This window comes from Salvelinus namaycush, chromosome 22 (assembly GCF_016432855.1).
Source record: "Salvelinus namaycush isolate Seneca chromosome 22, SaNama_1.0, whole genome shotgun sequence".
NCBI lineage: Eukaryota > Metazoa > Chordata > Actinopteri > Salmoniformes > Salmonidae > Salvelinus > Salvelinus namaycush.
Window position 1 is genome coordinate 3,843,466 of NC_052328.1, and position 19,297 is coordinate 3,862,762.

Genomic DNA, 19,297 nt, shown 5'->3' on the forward strand with positions numbered 1-19,297 from the left:
ATTTTGTTTGAATAGCTTCACGGTCGTCTGTTTGTTGTTTTTTTCGTTTATGTAAGTGTTTTGTTTGTCTTCATTAACCTCTTGAGCCTATGGGGGCGCCATTTCGACTTTGTAAAAATGAGTTCCCAAATTAAACTGCCTCGTACTCAATTCTTGCTCGTACAATATGCATATTATTATTACTATTGGATAGAAAACACTCTCTAGTTTCTAAAACCGTTTGAATTATTTCTCTGAGTGAAACAGAACTCATTCTGCAGCACATTTCCTGTCAGGGAGTGAGATTTCAGAAATCGAGGTCCCTGTTCTGAGGTCAGTTTATAAGTCCCCATGTAAGCCATCGGGCTACATGCACTGCATACGTCTTCCTCTAGATGTCAGTAAGCGGTGAGAATTTGAATGGAGTGGATTGCGCAATCTGGGACCCTATATAAGACCGTGGAACGGAAGTACCGTCCTTTTCAACGGTGCGCCTGGCGCAAGAAGACATCACAATGGCGTCCTGCAAACGCTTTCGTTTTAGTAGTTCTATATCTCCGGTCATGTTTTTATTTGTTATAGGTGTTAAAGACATCATAAGGTAGTTAATTTAAACCGACTTATAGCAGTTTATAGCAGTTTATTGCGATTTTCTGGGATTTCTTTGTCATGCGCTTTCACGAGTTGGACACTTCTCCAGTGGGTGGCTATCGTTAGCTGCTATTTCGACAGGAGAAGAGGACATCTTTCAACCAAAAGACGATTGTTCTGGAGAAAGGACACCTTGCCCAAGATTCTGATGGAAGCTCAGCTAATAGTAAGCAGTCTTTATGCTGTTAATTCGTACTTATGTTGACAAATGTCAAATAATAATTCTGCCATGAATTATGGTGCGGTCTCGCTTTAGCGCACGCTGTATTGCGCAGTAACGTTAATTTTAAAAATCTAACACAGCGATTGCATTAAGAACTAATTTATCTTTCATTTGCTGTCCAACTTGTATTTTTTAGTCAAGTTTATGAATAGTTTTCGATTAGAATAGGTGCCTCTCCAAGATGGCGCCGGACAGATTGCTTGACGTTTTGGCCACTAATCACATTGTATAACCACGATTTGTGCCGCTAAATATGCACATTTTCGAACAAACTCTATATGCATTGTGTAATATGATGTTATAGGACTGTCATCTGAAGAATTCTGAGAAGGTTAGTGAAAAAATTAATATCTTTTGGTGGTTTATACGTTATCGCTATGTTTGGCTTGAATCAATGCTGTTGTGATGTTTGCTATTGTGGTAAGCTAATATAACGCTATATTGTGTTTTCGCTGTAAAACACTTAGAAAATCTGAAATATTGTCTGGATTCACAAGATCTGTGTCTTTCAATTGCTATACGCTGTGTATTTTTAAGAAATGTTTTATGATGAGTAATTAGGTAATACACGTTGCTCTCTGTAGTTATTCTAGTCGCTTTGGTGAGAGTTGTGATGGTGGCTGCAATGGTAAACTATGATTTATACATGAAATATGCACATTTTTCTAACAAAACATATGCTATACAATAAATATGTTATCAGACTGTCATCTGATGAAGTTGTTTCTTGGTTAGTGGCTATTTATATCTTTATTTGGTCGAATTTGTAATAGCTACTGATGGAGTAAAAAACTGGTGGAGTAAAAAAAGTGGTGTCTTTTGCTAACGTGGTTAGCTAATAGATTTACATATTGTGTCTTCCCTGTAAAACATTTTAAAAATCAGAAATGATGGCTGGATTCACAAGATGTGTATCTTTCATCTGGTGTCTTGGACTTGTGATTTAATGATATTTAGATGCTAGTATTTACTTGTGACGCTATGCTAGGCTATGCTAGTCAGCTTTTTTACTGATGGGGGTGCTCCCGGATCCGGGTTTGGGAGGAATTAGAGGTTAAAGAAGATGTATTTCTCTCACGCTGCGCCGTGGTCCACTCTTCCTCAAAGTTACGACGATCGTGACAAGTCCGAAGGTTATGGGTGGTGTTAGATTTTTGGCTGTCAGAAGTATTAAAATCAACCATGTCAGCCTTTAAATGCTGTTTTATCCAAATATTTAAAGTGTGTGTGGGCGACAGAGAATGCGTTTTTAATATTAGGGCTTTCGGGAGGAGCGTAAAATTGCGTGTCAATTCATAATCCATGTGCCATGGAATCGGTACATCGAAAATCTCTTCCCAACTAATTTGCAATCTATATGGCACAGCTGCCAATTTCACAAACAGATAGTCAATGTGTGCCACAGATTAGACTACCGATTGAGCAGCATTCAAACTCCCCCTTGTGATAGTGTTGTGCAATGACAGAATGCTACCATCTACCACTAACGGTCACGGCATAAGCTAGAAACTTTTAAAGGAAGAACCACTGTAGCCTAACTCTCACACCCCCATACACACACACACACACACATTATCAAACATGTTTTTTTCTTGTATACTGAGTATATCATGTACAATTATAATGAATATGCTTTGTTTAACTGATTGAACAAACTTTTTTTTGTACTTATATTTGTGGAGTAGTTTTCAAATAAGCCCTTTTGGGCGTCCAACCTCACCTGCAAACCGTTTTTACACATTATTTTTTATCTGTACTGTTTTGTCTTTCACTTATTTCCTTTGGTGCGAATAAATAAAAACTATGCATATTAACTTAACAGTGTTTCACTTTATTTAGATTGCAGATATGCATTGGGACTGAGGGTTACTAGAGGGTTACTGAATGCACTAAACATGTTCATCAGTTGATACATATTTGAATGTGAAGTAGATAGTCTGTAGACCATCATCTAAGCTCAACTTGTATTTCACTTTATTTGGATAGTCCTAAAGCATATCTACATATAATTACTAGTGTCACAACCTCATCTGTTTCACCTGTCTTGTACTTGTCTCCAGTCCCTACCAGGTGTCTCCCATTTGTCCCCATTATCCCCTGTGTATTTATACCGGTGTTTTCTGTTTGTCTGTTGCCAGTTCGTCTTGTCTCGTCAAGCCTACCTTGTTTTTCCATACTCCTGTTTTTCTAGTCCCTGTTTTCTAGTCCTCCCGGTTCTGACCATTGCTGCCTGCCCTGACCCTGAGCTCGCCTGCCATACCATTCCGCTTGCCCTGACCTTGAGCCTGCCGTCCTGTACCTATTTGACTCTGATCCGGTTTACGAACTTCTGCCTGTCCTCAACTTGCCTCTTGCCTACCCCTTGTCTATTAATAAATATCAGAGACTCTAACCATCTGCCTCCTGTTTCTGCACCTGGGTCTCATCCTGTGTCATTATAACTCGAATGAAAAATATGCTGTTAAATTGCAACTGATATATAGTTGAGATGCTGCTGATTGTTTGTTGATCATCTATACATGGGCTTGGCATTTGTGCAAGTGAGGCATGCTGATATTGACTTTGGTATTACTGTGTGTAGCTATATTTTCTAGCTAGCTACCTAGCTAGTCAGCCAGTCAGCCCAGGGAGACAGAGAACATTGCATTGTGGGATGTGTAGTAGACTTGAGCTGCAACAGATTTCCCGAAACAATTTTCAAATTTCTACCAATCTAGTTATTACAACAAAATGAAACATTTGTTCACACATTTTTTTTTTTATTGTTTTCACATAATAGTATTATTTAACACTGTTAATTGTCACGGTGTATACATTATTGGAGACAGGCGCAGGTATACGTAATAGTGTCACACTTTTTATGTCTCTATTTTGGTTTGGTCAGGGTGTGATTTGGGGTGGGCATTCTATGTTATTTTTTCTATGTTTTGTATTTCTTTGTTTTGGCCGGGTATGGTTCTCAATCAGGGACAGCTGACTATCATTGTCTCTGATTGGGAATCATACTTAGGTAGCACTTTTCCCACCTGTGTTTTGTGGGTAGTTGTTTTCTGTTTAATGTTTTCTGCACCTGACAGGACTGTTTCGGTTTCATTTTTGCACTATGTTATTTTGTTCAGTGTTCAGTTCAATAAAAGTCATGAACACTTACCATGCTGCGCTTTGGTCCGATTCTTCCTCATCCGACGACGACACCCGTTACAAACAGAGGGTTTCAATACTCCACCCAAAAATACAACATGCCATGAAAAGACACAAAGGATGAAGCCCAAAACAAACACGTATACAAAAACACAGGGATGTAACCCAAACAAAATAGCGAGGTTAAACCTCTAATAAATACACGGGACGAGACCCGTAGTTACAATACATGGGACGAGACCCGTAATAAACATTACACGGGACGAGACAGGTAATAACAAGTGCACAATACAAGCAGCACAAAGGCCGAAACAACAAAGCACAGGTACTCACACGACCAACGGACATGGGAACAATAATCGAAAGACAATGGTGAACAGAGGGCACATATATACAATTACTAATTAGGGGGAATGGGAACCAGGTGTGCGTAATGAGACAGTTCAGTGTCGCCTAGAGGCCGGTGAGGTAGACCTCCGGAACTGGTGGACGGATAGAACAGCAGTACCAGGGGGGCTCCGTGACATCAATAATAGGAATTTGTGGTTTGGGGTGGACTATCCCTTTAAGATATTGGTTAAGTTGGCTTTTTTTACAGTATGGGTAATGTCAAATCAACAGCAGGAGCAGAAGTGAGTTTCAGAGGGTCATGGGGTCAGGGAGTGGGCACTGGGTAGTCACTATTAACATAACGAGAACGTTCGATCGGATCAATTCCGTATAGTCGGTGGCCATCGTTGGTCACTACCTTTTAAACTGTGTTGCATTACGAGGAAAAAAATTGTCGACTGCGTGAACTTTTCAGAAACTATTTGATCAAAGGTCACGCAGTTTTTGATGAAGTCTCCTTCAAGTCGCTGCAGTTGCTTATCAACAACTGCACCATGCAGCCATCACCTGCATTGGGGGAGGCACTATTTGTCAACCAATCATTAGGGTGTTTTTGGTTGGCCCAAGTGAACGTGACCAAAGACGTGATTGAAACAGAAACCAACTTTGCTGCGATTCTAAAGCTACAGGGGATACAAATTAAAGTGATATTTGAGACCTCTCTCTAACCAATTAATAGTACACACGTTATGTTTTTAATTTGCGAGTGTGTGATATGGGGGTTTCGAGAAATGTATTTAGACACCATTCTGTATACTTCTGGACCTTCTTTGGACACTGTGTTAACAACCCTCCAGACGAGATTCAATGCCATACAACTCTCCTTCCGTGGCCTCCAACTGCTCTTAAATACAAGTAAAACTAAATGCATGCTCTTCAACCGATCGCTGCCTGCACCTGCCCGTCCGTCCAGCATCACTACTCTGGACGGTTCTGACTTAGAATATGTGGACAACAACAAATACCTAGGTGTCTGGTTAGACTGTAAACTCTCCTTCCAGACTCACATCAAACATCTCCAATCCAAAATTAAAGCTAGAATTGGCTTCCTATTTCGCAACAAAGCATCCTTCACTCATGCTGCCAAACATACCCTCGTAAAATTGACCATCCTACCGATCCCCGACTTCGGCGATGTCATTTACAAAATAGCCTCCAATACCCTACTCAATAAATTGGATGCAGTCTATCACAGTGCCATCCGTTTTGTCACCAAAGCCCCATATACTACCAACCACTGTGACCTGTACGCTCTCGTTGGCTGGCCCTCGCTTCATACTCGTCGCCAAGACAAGACCCTGCTAGGTAAAGTCCCCCCTTATCTCAGCTCGCTGGTCACCCATAGCAGCACCCACCTGTAGCACGCGCTCCAGCAGGTATATCTCTCTGGTCACCCCCAAAACCAATTCCTCTTTGGCCGCCTCTCCTTCCAGTTCTCTGCTGCCAATGACTGGAACGAACTACAAAAATCTCTGAAACTGGAAACACTTCTCCCTCACTAGCTTTAAGCACCAGCTGTCAAGGCAACTCATAGATTACTGCACCTGTACATAGCCCATCTATAATTTAGCCCAAACAACTACCTCTTCCCCTACTGTATTTACTTATTTATTTTGCTCCTTTGCACCCCATTATTTCTATTTCTACTTTGCACATTCTTCCACTGTAAATCTACCATTCCAGTGTTGTACTTGCTATATTGTATTTACTTCGCCACCATGGCCATTGTTTGCCTTCACCTCCCTTATCTCACCTCATTTGCTCACATTGTATATAGACTTATTTTTCTACTGTATTATTGACTGTATGTTTGTTTTACTCCATGTGTAACTCTGTGTTGTTGTATGTGTCGAACTGCTTTGCTTTATCTTGGTCAGGTAGCAATTGTAAATGAGTACTTGTTCTCAACTTGCCTACCTGGTTAAATAAAGGGGAAATTAATAAATAAATAAAACATTTTATATAGAAAACATTTATTAACAATAGCAGCTATTTTGACACTTGCATGTTGATCTGAGCCTGCTGTTTGAAAACCACCACAGTCATCTGTCGCAGATGCACATTCCCGACATCAATCGCCGACTTTCGTCTACAGTCGGCTTCGTTACCCTTACTGCTCGAACACACCCAACCTCTTTCTTAGCCCCCCCCCCCCCCAAACACACACTCATGCACACACGCACCCATCAACAAAAGATCCAGAACTCACAGAGCGTCACAATCTATTGTATGCATCAAATCCCAGATTACCCCTCTGATGGAGAGAGAGAGGGAAAGGGAGGTTATACTGATCCAGGTCTCTAGATCATTAACATAAATCATCTCTGCAATTAAAACCTTGTTTATCTTAATTACTGAACTAATGAGACGAGTCCCACAGGACTAAGTCACACCCTCTGAGGACACTCGAGGATATGAGACGTAGAAGTCTTACAAAAGCACACAGGCGCACACACACACTTATGCGCACGCAAGCACACGAACATGTGGAAACACACACACAAATATACACACACCACACACCAAATTGCATCATCCTCCCACCTCCCCGCCTCATCCTCCTACCTTATTATCCGGGCGCTGCATCATCATCCTTCACTATCCATGATCTATTTAACTGATAGTGACTTGATCAAGCCTACAAGCTCCAGCTCCATAAGGGCTTAGTACAGCACTATATCTTATGATTTCCCTCTACCACAGGGACTAGACACACTATCTAATTCATGACTTTTTAATACTGTAAAACATATGACAGCATCCCTGCTGTAAATTTACAGTAAAAAGTATCCTTGAAATCTAAATGTAAGAAAAATAATACATTTGTACATAAAATACATTTATTAAAATTGGTAACATGAACAACAAATGAACAGCATAATTGACAATAGAAGTAACAACCGTTAATTAACACATATGTAACAAAATAAGAGCATCATTACAACACTCATTTAAAAACGATATTGTGTGCCTCTTGTGTGTGGGATGTGGGTGAGAGAGAGAGACAAAGAGAGAGATGGAGATGGAGTTAAAATTAGGATTGGGTACAATCCTAGATCTATGATCAGGGGCAACTCTATCCGGGGAAAGGGGGTTTAAAGGCGGTGAAACACACAACAGGACAGTTTGGGTAGGAGAGCATCCAGGAGAGAGAAGTCAACGCAGCTTAAGGTGTTCCTCATGGGGCTCAGAAACAATCCTCCTCAGTTCAGGGTCACCTCTTCTCACCCCTAGGACAAGAATGAAAAAATATATATAACAGTAGCCAGAGAGCACCAGGGCTGTTACTCTGTAGGTAAAAAGATAAGTGACAAGGGACATATTAAGCTGGGGTGTGTGTGTACCTACCTCACTAGAGGTCTTCAATCAAACTCAGTGAGCTGTTGGAAGAATTGGGCAATGTAGGGGTTGAGAACAGCTAGTTTCCTCTGGGCCACCTTCTCATGCATTTTGTCCAATCTTCAGGGTTCATCGTATTGGGTTGATTTGAACCAGGTATCTGTACAGCCATATATCTAATATAGTTTATAAAATCAATTGAGGCATTGAACAAACACAAATAAGACAGCTAGATACACCTATTTCAAACCCTAGCTAACTAATAAAAATTGCTATAGCCCACACAGTACCACAGATTATTTAAACAGACTCACAACATTTTCCTTTCTTTGCATACTACGAGTAAAGTGAACGGGTTTAGCTAATACTGTAACATTGTGGAACAATGATGTTGAAAGGTCATACGGACACGGACGTATGTCGCGCAGCTGAGAGCCGAGTGCACCAAATCACACAGCCTTTGTCACAGGGTTGTGACAGCTAAAGAAGACACTGTCCGGGTGTTGTCGCCGTTCATGCTCTCCCCATTGAGTAGACTGTATCACAGGGACACCTAGATGGCTAACAATATTTGGGTGTTTTTGTAAATTCACTCTGGCTATCTACAACGATTTCAGAGCACTCTCGTCTGAGTGTGCCAGATCGCAAAATAACGGAGGAATTTACGAACGTGCAACTCCTGTTGAATATGACTACTATAAGTAAACGTCGGCAAAAAAACGGTTTGCACACAAGTGAGCTCAATCCTCTGCATGACTTTCTATCTATCCCTCTCTATATTTCTATTCATTTACTGTACGATATGTATCCTCCGTTTTTTCTCATTAGTTGAATCTCATCGTAGTATGTGTCCTGCTGTAAACTAGCGATACTGATCTGCTCTTACTTTTGTAATATATAGTTGAGGAAAGTGCATTCTCTGCATTAATACAGTCCTCTCTTATCCATATGAAATACCGTTTAGCATTCGACTGCTGACTCATTTTATTGATCATTTTCACATTTCAGATATGCCTAATTTGGGTGGCTACTGGCTGTAGGTCTAAAGATAATCAGCAGTAACATACCTCTACCGTCAATATTAAGAGATGAAGATGTAACATATTCTGGCAATTTCTGTACAATGTTTGTGAGCAAGAACAGGGCTACGACAGGCAGGCTTGCCCTCCAAAGTGATGGTGCAGAAAGAACATGCTTTCCATCTGATCCTGCAACCTCCGTTACAAGTAGGCCATATGATTCTGCTTGCTCTGGACTCCAGCGAAGTGACATGATATATCCCTAGTTGATATTGGCCGCTAACATGAATTACTATCAGCTCCAAATGCAGGTGTAAAACGCAGTTGATTTCTGTGGCTTATCTTGCGTTTTGAAAAAGCATAATTGTTCATGAGTGTAATGATGGGCTTCATTTATTGCATGTGGACATGTGCATGTGCGGAGGTTGCGTGTTTACTCATCAGATTCTGCTGCTTTATCCTGTTCTAGTAGGCCTAATAATTGCCCAACGAGTCTGTGCAGAACATAACATGTTGGGGTCGCCCACACCTCTCTCTCCCTCTCTCTTCTTCTCCTTCCATTGTGGTCTAAGAGGTTAAAGAACCGGGACCCAGCCACCAAACCCCACATGACTCGGTTTGAGTCATACAACAACAAAACATAAAGTAGGTCTCTTAGCATATGATCCTCATCCTTTCCTTACGACATTTCATATTCAGCTGCAGTACATACTGTACAGTACATGGAAGGGAGTTGAAGAAAGTTCTGTTTGAAGTGTATTTTGTGGGATACAAAGAGATGGAGCACATCACAGAGGACGTCCCAAACACGCACGCAAACACACAAACACCCTCACTGCCCCAACTCCTGTGTGTTGGTTTACAGGACATTGTTTCTTTTCTGTCTAACTGGAGTGAGGTATTGTAACAGAACTTGTGGGGTTTAAAACAGAGTTAAACATGGAGGTATAAACATTTGTCCCCCAAAAAATGGTTATTTGCAGTGTCCGTTGCAAAATGTTTTGCTACAGTGTCCAACTGAACACAACCCAGATGGAGGAGACATGGTAGCCAAACTCCCTGATGTACAGTATGATCTTGATTGATCATATTAATATTTAGACTTATTTATATTTATATATTTAATGTTCTGCACAGTTGCACTGAACAGAGATTAATAGTTTACAGACTATTCTATTATTCTATTGCATTATTATATGAAACCATTGATTGCTATGTGTTTGGATTAGCCTTGTGTAGTATTCTGTAAGATTATCATCATCATAGTGATTGATTTTGAGTGTCTGTGTGTATGTGTGTGATGGGGATTGATTAACTGATTGATTGTGTCTGACAGACCTGAGATGATGGTGTAGCCAATGCCCCTCGGTCTCCCCAGATCCTGGTCAATGGCTTTTATCTTGCGCACCTCATAGCCCTGTGGACACACACAAACACACAGGCATACAGACAGGCATGAACACATGTATACACGCACATAAACATACAGAAGAAAGATGTTTAGAACACTGCCACACCGAGAAACTCAGTACGCATACGGACACATAGACACACAACCCCCCCCCCCCCCCCCCCCCACTAATGAACCATTTATCGCCAATATCCCTGAGCCATTACGCACTTAGAAAACAAGAAAATGTCTGCTGCCACAAAATAACTAACATCAACACAAAGCACAAATGGACTGGCCTTTTTTGCATTGGCCTTATTTCTCTCCTGTTGTTTCAAAACTCTACAGCTGAGCAGATAAGGCTGCAAGTCATGAACAAAAAAATGTAGAGAACGATAAAGAGAGAGGGTTCAGAAAAAAAGCGATTTGAAAAGTCTTTGATCCGCGGAGCTTTCTCGGCCTCCGCGCCTCAATCAGACACGGTGGCGGTGCTTAAAAGTCTCTCTTTCTCGCCATCCCTCTCTCTCCCTTTCCCTCTCTCTCGCTACCTCTTCCAAGCTGACCAGAGAACACCCCCTCCCTCTCTTGTCTCCACCCCCCCCCCTTTCCTATCTACCTCCCATTGATCCCACAAATTGTGTCTGAGCCGTGTTTATGCTCCACTTCTGCCAAAGCATCTCCCGTCATTGACCAATTACAGCAGAATCAATTACAGCTCTTTTAGAGGGGAGCGATCACTACCAGAGAGACAGAGAGAGAGAGGCAGGGAGAGAGAGGGAGAGGGGAGAGAGGAAGATGGGGGGGTGGAGACAGGGAGAGAGCACTGTGAGAGGAAAGTGAGCGAGAGAGAAAGAGAGCTGAAGTAATATGAGCAATATTCTCCTGCTGTCCACACAATATGTTCAATCAACCGGCATTTAAACTCCCCTCACCCTCCTCCCTCCTTCCCTCTCTCTCTATTACTCACTCCCTCTCAGCTCAAACATATTCCCCCTCTCCTCTGTGTCTTCATCCCTTATCCCTGTACAATACTACCTTCCCTCCTCCCCCTCCCAAAATATACTCCCACTTCTACCATTTCAGCTCAGTGGTTTGACAGCCAAATTGTGTTTGTCCCAGAAAGGGTTTAAATGTCATTTCTGACAACACAGATCCAAAACAACAGCCACTAACTCGGGGCCCTGCGCTGTTCTTTGACAAAGACTTTTCTCTCTCAACCCATCATCAAAGTTTTGTACAGATGGCAGGTTGGTTAGCGGAAACAGAGAGACAGAAAGAGATGGAATGAGAGAGATAGAGACAGGGAGGGATGGAGAAAAAGGGAAAGAGAGGGATGGAGGGAGAATGAAAAAGGGACAGAGGGAGAGAGAAAGAAAGAGAGAGAGAGAAAGAAAGAAAGAGATGGCATTTGAGAAATGACCTACGACAGGGCTACATGTTTGAAATCCTTTTACGTGTAAATATCAGCGGCCTTGAAGACAGTTGACACCCACTCAGGCAATCTAGCCCCGCAGCTTATCACAGGCAAACACTCGTGTGGTGTATTGGGGGTGTGAGGGTTCTATACATTGAGATGCGCATGTTCAAGACGAATGGCTGATTCCTGTCTCCCGTCTCACCATTATTTAATTGTTATAAGATGTGGTTAGGAAACCTACCATAACAAAAGATTGGTGACAAGTAAGTCTGAGCCTTCGGTAACTCTTCTGTCCGGAAGAAGTCGTTTTTTTCCCTTAAGACTAAAACTGTTATTGTGCTTGGTACCGTGTAGGCTAATGTTAGCACAGGGTATTGCTAGCAGAGGCAAGTGCATAGTTGAGCTAGCTAAGAGAGAGAGTTAGCATTGTCATGGACTGCAGAAAAGGATACGAGACAGACTTTGGAGCGGGAAAACAATGTGATTAAAAAGAGAGGAGGAAAGGAAGAGGAAAGGAAAGGCCATTGGCTGTGAAGACGAACGTTGGAATTAACAACTGCTAAGTGAGCAAACTCGAAGATGAAATGCCAGTGAGTGACGTGAATGAAGATCACATGATTGAGGAAGATATTGCTGCGGCGGAACATACCGTTGCCGTGGTTGAGAACAATTTTGAGAGTGAGAATCAGACGCTAATTGAAAAACTTAAAATGGTTGGAATTGTTGAAAGTAATGGACAGTTTGATGAAAGTATTGAGAAGTAGAGCTCATATACAGAATGATTAGAATATTTTCCTCTTGCAAATGACATTGATGAGGGCAAAATTGTGCCTACATTTCTTCGTGTAATGCAATACTACGCAGCCTGCTACAGCCAGACAGGCAAGATAAGACGTATGGGGATATTGTGGAAAAACTGAAAGGACACTTTTCACCAAAATCACTAGTTATTGATGAAAGGTTTGACAGAAGAAATCAGGAAGAGGGAAAATCAGTGACAATGTGTTGTTTGCTGCTGCATTAAGTAAACTATCAGAGCACTGTGAGTTTAATGATGTTTTAAATGACACCATTAGAGACAGACTAGTATGTGGGCTACGGAGTGAAATTACAAAAAAGAGACTTGACTGAAAGTAATCTGACCTTGGCAAAGGCAATTGTAAAGTCAGTGTGTCCATGGAACTAGCTCCTTAAGAGGCTTAGCAGTTGAGTTCATCAGGACGAGCCTGCGGTAAAAAGGGTCACATCGAACGAGCCTGCCTACATTTTGTGTGTGTAATGTGGCTAAATACATTGCATTTACTATACACCCTTCTACAGTCAGACAGGCCAAGTAATAAGATGTAGGCATCACCGAGGTCACAGTTAAATTAACAAACTGAAAAGCTGCCACTCTAAGTAATAAAAGGAGACTATGCATCACTACTGGGACATTCGTAGCTAGGGAAAATCACACTGGACTGGTCTTCAATGGGTAGAATACAGGCCTGCCCGTAATCTTAAATAAACATGGAGAAGTCTTTAATGCAGAGCTAGGTAGCATGAAATACATTATAGTGAAGCTTAGCATTATACCAGATAGCAAACCAAAGTTTCTGAAAGCGCGACCAAAACATATGCTATCACGCAAAATGTTTAGTCAAGAACAAAGTACTGGAGCCGGTCAGCGTGAGTGAATGGGCGACACCCATCGTACCACTCCTTAAGAAGAATGGTGGAATCAGAATATGTGGAGACTTTAAAGTCACAGTTAAGCCTGTGTTATCTGCTAACACACAGACAACGTTTTCGCGAGCTTAGCTGGGGGTCAAAAGTTCCCCAAAATCGACCTCTGCCAAGCCTATTTATTAGCCTAACTCTACCACCCCTCCCCTAATCGGAGTACACTAATGGACAACAATACTTAGTGTTCCACTTCCAGCTTATACATACTACATACATTTCACGAACAGTATATTTTACATTAGTTATCTTTGTTTGTTTTTAGTCCCAGCCTTCAGCTACCCTCAAACCCTCCCATCTATCCCTAAAGACCATCCTGTTGTGATTTCTAGCTGTCATATAGTTTTCCACTGTGTTGTGATGTTTCACAAAAGTTCTGAACCTTTATATGATCATAGTTTATACAGATTGTAAATTAAAGTTAAACACCTTTGCAAAGAGTATTATTATATTATTGATTGATTGACTGTGATGTTTCAAATCACCCAGCAGTGCTGTTTGCAGAGTTAGCTCCAAGTAAATGTTGTAATTTTTCAACCATTTCTGAACCTGTGATCTAAAACAAGCTACATATGGGCAGTACCAAAACAAGTGATCTAATGATTCTGTCTCTTCACAGCCACATTTTCAGAGCTGGGATGGTTGTGTCCCCCATATAACATTCTATTGGTTGCAAGCATTTTGTATAATAATTTAAATGGAAAAACTCTGTTGAATCTGGCGTCATTTTGTGTATGAGTTCATAAACAATGTGCCATGGAATCGGTACATCGAAGATCTCCTCCCAACTATTTTTCAACATGTATGGTGCAGCTGTCAATTTTTTGGTCCTTAAATGAAACTGGTATACTTGTTTTATTTTTCACAATTTTCTTTAGCCAATCTTGGTCTTTAATGCAGGGCCGGCGGAAACGTTCCTTACCCTTCTCCCCTTTCCACTTGCCTCAAATGTTTGTTGTAATGCTGCAATCAGTTGATTGTTTTTTTGGATAGAGCAGACATTTCCATATAGTTTTTTAACTACATGTGTGACATAACTCCACCAGTTCTATATATGATATTTTGTATATTTTTTTGTAATATTATTTTTTTCATTAATTAGTATATTTTCGTTTAACCATAATATTTGTTATACTATTTGTCGTGTCTTTTCTGGTGGAGTAAACTGAAATTACAACCAGTTTTCTATTGCTTGTTTTAAAAATAGAGCTATTTTAGATATTATTTAATTTTCAAATAACCGAAAGTGAGAGGTTGTGTTCTGAATGAAGCGAAAAAGGCAATTCTTGAACATGGGGTGAGCCATTCTTACTAATCTGCCATAGAACCTGTTTGAATTTAAGTATAGTTTTTGTATGACTGAAGCCTTTAGTGAGAGGGCCAATGCTTTAATATTTATTCATATCTGCACTCCGAAATCATATTCATTATATAAATAGGCCTGTTTAAATTTGTCTGGCTTGTCGTTCCAAATAAAGTGGAATATTTGTGGATAATATATTTTTTTAAAACAAGTCTTTAGGTGTAGGCAGGGCCATAAGTAATTAAGTAAACTGAGAAATGACTAAAGAATTAATCAGGGTGCTTTTTCCACAAATAGGTATTGTCCTTTCCACGATAGCAAAATTGTATCTAATTTGGCTAACTTTCTTTAAAATGTATTGTAGGGAGATACAGTGGGGAGAACAAGTATTTGATACACTGCTGATTTTGCAGGTTTTCCTACTTACAAAGCATGTAGAGGTCTGTCATTTTTATCATAGGTATACTTCAACTGTGAGAGACAGAATCTAAAACAAAAATCCAGAAAATCACATTGTATGATTTTTAAGTAATTAATTTGTATTTTATTGCATGTTATCAGGGTGATTGGAGGTGTTGTGTTTGCGCCAGACATAGCGTTTTCCTTTATGGCCATTTTTTTTAATTTTAGTCTCATCTAACAAGAGTAGCTTCTTCCAAATGATTGGGGAGTCTTTCACCTTCCTTTTGGTGAACACCAAACGTGTTTGCTTATTTTTTCTTTAAGCAACGGCTGTTTTCTGGCCACTCTTTCGTAAAGCCCAGCTCTGTGGAGTGTATGGATTAAAGTGGTTCCAAGGAAAGATACTCCAATTTCCACTGTGGTAATTTTGCAGCTCCTTCAGGGTTATCTTTGGTCTCTTTGTTGCCTCTCTGGCTAATGCCCTCCTTGCCTGGTCCGTGAGTTTTGGTGGGCAGCACTCTATTGGCAGGTTTGTTGTGGTGCCATGTTCTTTCCATTTTTTTATAATGGATTTAATGTTCAAAGTTTTGGATATTTTTTTATAACCCAACCCCAATCTGTACTTCTCCATAACTTTGTCCCTGACCTGTTTGGAAAGATCCTTGGTCTTCATGGTGCTGCTTGCTTGGTGGTGTTGTAGACTCTGGGGCCTTTCAGAACAGGTGTATATATACTGAGATCATGTGACAGATCATGGACACTTAAATTGCTCAAAGGTGGACTTTATTTAACTAATTATGTGACTTATGAAGGTAATTGGTTGCACCAGATCTTATTTAGGGCTTCATAGCAAAGGGGTGAATACATATGCACGCACAACTTTTCTGTTTAAAATTTTGTCAAATTTTTTGCAACAAGTAATTTTTTTTATTTCACTTGCCCAATTTGGACTCTTTTGTGTTTGTCCATTACATGAAATCCACATAAAAATCAATTTCAATTACAGGCTGTAATTAACGTTTTAGGGATAGGAGGTAGCATTTTCACTTTGGATGAATAGAGTGCCCAGAGTGAACTGCCTCCTACTCTGTCCTAGATGCTAATATATGCAGAGTATTATTACTATTGGATAGAAACCACTCTGAAGTTTCTAAAACTGTTTGAATGATGGCTGTGAGTATAACAGAACTCATATGGCAGGCGAAAACCTGAGAAAAATCCAACCAGGAAGTGGGATATCTGAGGTTGGTTGATTTTCAACTCATCGCCTATTGAATTCCCAGTGGGATATGGATCTGTTTGCACCTTCTACGGCTTCCACTAGATGTCAACAGTCTGTAGAACCTTGAATGAAGCCTCTACTGTGATGTGGGGCCGGATGAGAGGGGAATGAGTCAGTGGTCTGGCAGAGAGCCATGTCCTTGTCACGCTCATTGCACATGATATCGACTTGCGTTCCATTACTTCTATAGACACAAAGGAATTCTCCGGTTGGAACATTATTGAGTATTTATGATAACAACATCCTAAAGATTGATTCTATACTTAGTTTGACAAGTTTATTTGACATGTAATATAACTTTTTGAAGTTTTCGTCCGACGTTCGCCTGGACCTGCACAAGCGTTTGGATATGTGTACTAAACGTGCTAACAAAAGTAGCTACTTGGACATAAATAATGGACATTATCAAACAAAACAACAATTTATTGCGGAACTAGGATTCCTGAGAATACATTCTGATGAAGATCATCAAAGGTAAGGGAATATTTATAATGTAACTTCGTATTTCTGTTGACTCCAACATGGCGGAGAAATTTTGTTTCTATCTGAGCGCCGTCTCAGATTATTGCATGGTTTGCTTTTTCTGTAAAGTTTTTTTGAAATCTGACACAGCGGTTGCATTAAGAACAATTGTATCTTTAATTCTATGTAAAACATGTATCTTTCATCAAAGTTTATGATGAGTATTTCTGTTATTTGATGTGGCTCTCTGCAATTTCTCCGGATATTTTGGAGGCATTTCTGAACATGGCGCCAATGTAAACTGAGATTTTTGGATATAAATATGCACATTATCGAACAAAACATACATGTATTGTGTAACATGATGTCCTATGAGTGTCATCTGATGAAGATCATCAAAGGTTCTGCTTTTTGTGACTCCTATCTTTGGCTGGAAAATGGCTGTGTGTTTTTTGGACTTGGCGGTGATCTAACATAATCATATGTTGTGTTTTCGCTGTAAAACATGTTTTTAATCGGACACGATGGGTAGATTAACAAGATGTTTATCTTTCATTTGCTGTATTGGACTTGTTAATGTGTGAAAGTTACATATTTCAAATAAATATTTTTGAATTTCCCGCGCTGCCTTTTCAGCGGAATGTTGTCGAGGGGCTCCGCTAGTGGAATGTGTGTCCTAGAAAGGTTAACTTCTCGGGGATATGTGGGACGCTAACGTCCCACTTGGCCAAATGCCAGTAAAAATGCAGAGCACCAAATTCAATTAAATTACTATAAAAATCTAACTTTTATGAAATCACACATGGAAGACACCAAATTAAAGCTACACTTCTTGTGAATCCAGCCAACATGTCTGATTTCAAAAAGGATTTACGGCGAAAGCACACCTTGCGATTATGTTAGGTCAGTACATAGCCAACGAAAAACACAGCCATTTTTCCAGCCAAAGACAGGAGTCACAAAAAGCTGAAATAGAGATAAAAATGATCACTAACCTTTGATGATCTTCATCAGATGACACTCATAGGACTTCATGTTACACAATACATGTATGTTTTGTTCGGTAAAGTTCATATTTATATCCAAAAATCTGAGTTTAGGCGGGACGCTACTGTCTCACTTGGCCAAAAGCCCCGAGAAAATGCAGAGCGCCAAATTCAAATAAATTACTATAAAAATCAAACTTTCATTAAATCACACATGAAAGATACCAAATTAAAGCTACACTGGTTGTGAATCCAGCCAAAATGTCAGAATTCAAATAGGCTTTTTGACGAAAGCAAACGATGCTATTATCTGAGGATAGCACCATTGTAAACAAAGAAAGAGAAGCATATTTCAACCCTGCAGGCGCGACACAAAACACAGAAATAAAAATATAATTCATGCCTTACCTTTGACGAGCTTGTTGGCACTCCAATTAATTCCGTCGATATATATCCAAAATGTCCATTTATTTGGCGCATTTGATCCAGAAAAACACCGGTTCCAACTTGTGAAACGTGACTACAAAATATCTCAAAAGTTACCTGTAAACTTTGCCAAAACATTTCAAACTACTTTTGTAATACAACTTTACGTATTTTTTAACGTAAATAATCAATAAATTGAAGACGGGATGATCTGTGTTCAATACAGGATTAAAACAAACTTTAGCTAGCTTTCTGGTCATGCGCCTCTAACAAACAGGACACTTCGAGTGACCCTCGTTCAAGATGGCCGTACTTCTTCATTACACAAAGGAAAAACCCTCAACCAATTTCTAATGACTGTTGACATCCAGTGGAAGCGGTAGGAACTGCCAATCTGAATGGTCTGTCCTCGGGGTTTTGCCTGCTAAATAAGTTATGTTATACTCACAGACATGATTCAAACAGTTTTAGAAACTGCTAATAATATGCATATCTTATCTTCTGGGGATGAGTAGCTGGCAGTTGAATGTTGGTATGCTTTTCATCCAAACGTGAAAATGCTGCCCTCTATCCTAGAGAAGTTAAACAATATAGGAAAAACGCCAAGGGGATGAAAAGCCTACTTGCAGATGCGCATGGATGAAAAGTCAAATGAGCTGCTGATTGTCGTGACTCACAAGGGGCTCTTCAGGTAGTGTTGTCTACTGTTTGGAATCACAAGTGCACCAGCATGTTATAGAGGGCGATGGACCAGATATTGAGTGTATTGTCCGGAGTACAATGCTACCTGGATGACATCCTCATTACTGGAAAGGATGAAGAACTTGACCATCTCCAGAACTTGGATGCGACCTACGGACTGTGAGTTCGTAAGGACAATCATCGGTTGAAAACCATCAAACAGGACAGAGACAACGTCAGAACCGGGTATGCAAAGACAAACAAACATTAATCCTGAAGCAGGGAACAGAGCTTGGGAACAGACAGATATAGGGGAGGTAATGACACAGGTGATTGAGTCCAATAATCGCAGATGCGCATGACGGGGGAAGGCAGGTGTGCGTACTGCTGGTGGCAGGAGTACATAATGCTGGGGAGCCTAGCGCCTTTGAGCGCCAGGGAGGGGGAGCGGGAGTAGGCGTGACAACAAGGCTCTGTCCATGGT

General features: G+C 40.5%; 1 protein-coding gene across 1 annotated transcript in view; it reads right to left on the reverse strand.

Annotated features, from left to right (window-relative positions):
• Window positions 1-19,297, reverse strand: part of LOC120017357 (cadherin-23-like) — a 659,988-nt gene that overhangs the window by 319,554 nt on the left and 321,137 nt on the right. Inside the window, exon 8 of the mRNA XM_038960107.1 lies at window positions 10,081-10,159. Coding sequence (XP_038816035.1) covers window positions 10,081-10,159 — 79 coding nt within the window. The remainder of the gene's footprint in view (window positions 1-10,080; window positions 10,160-19,297) is intronic.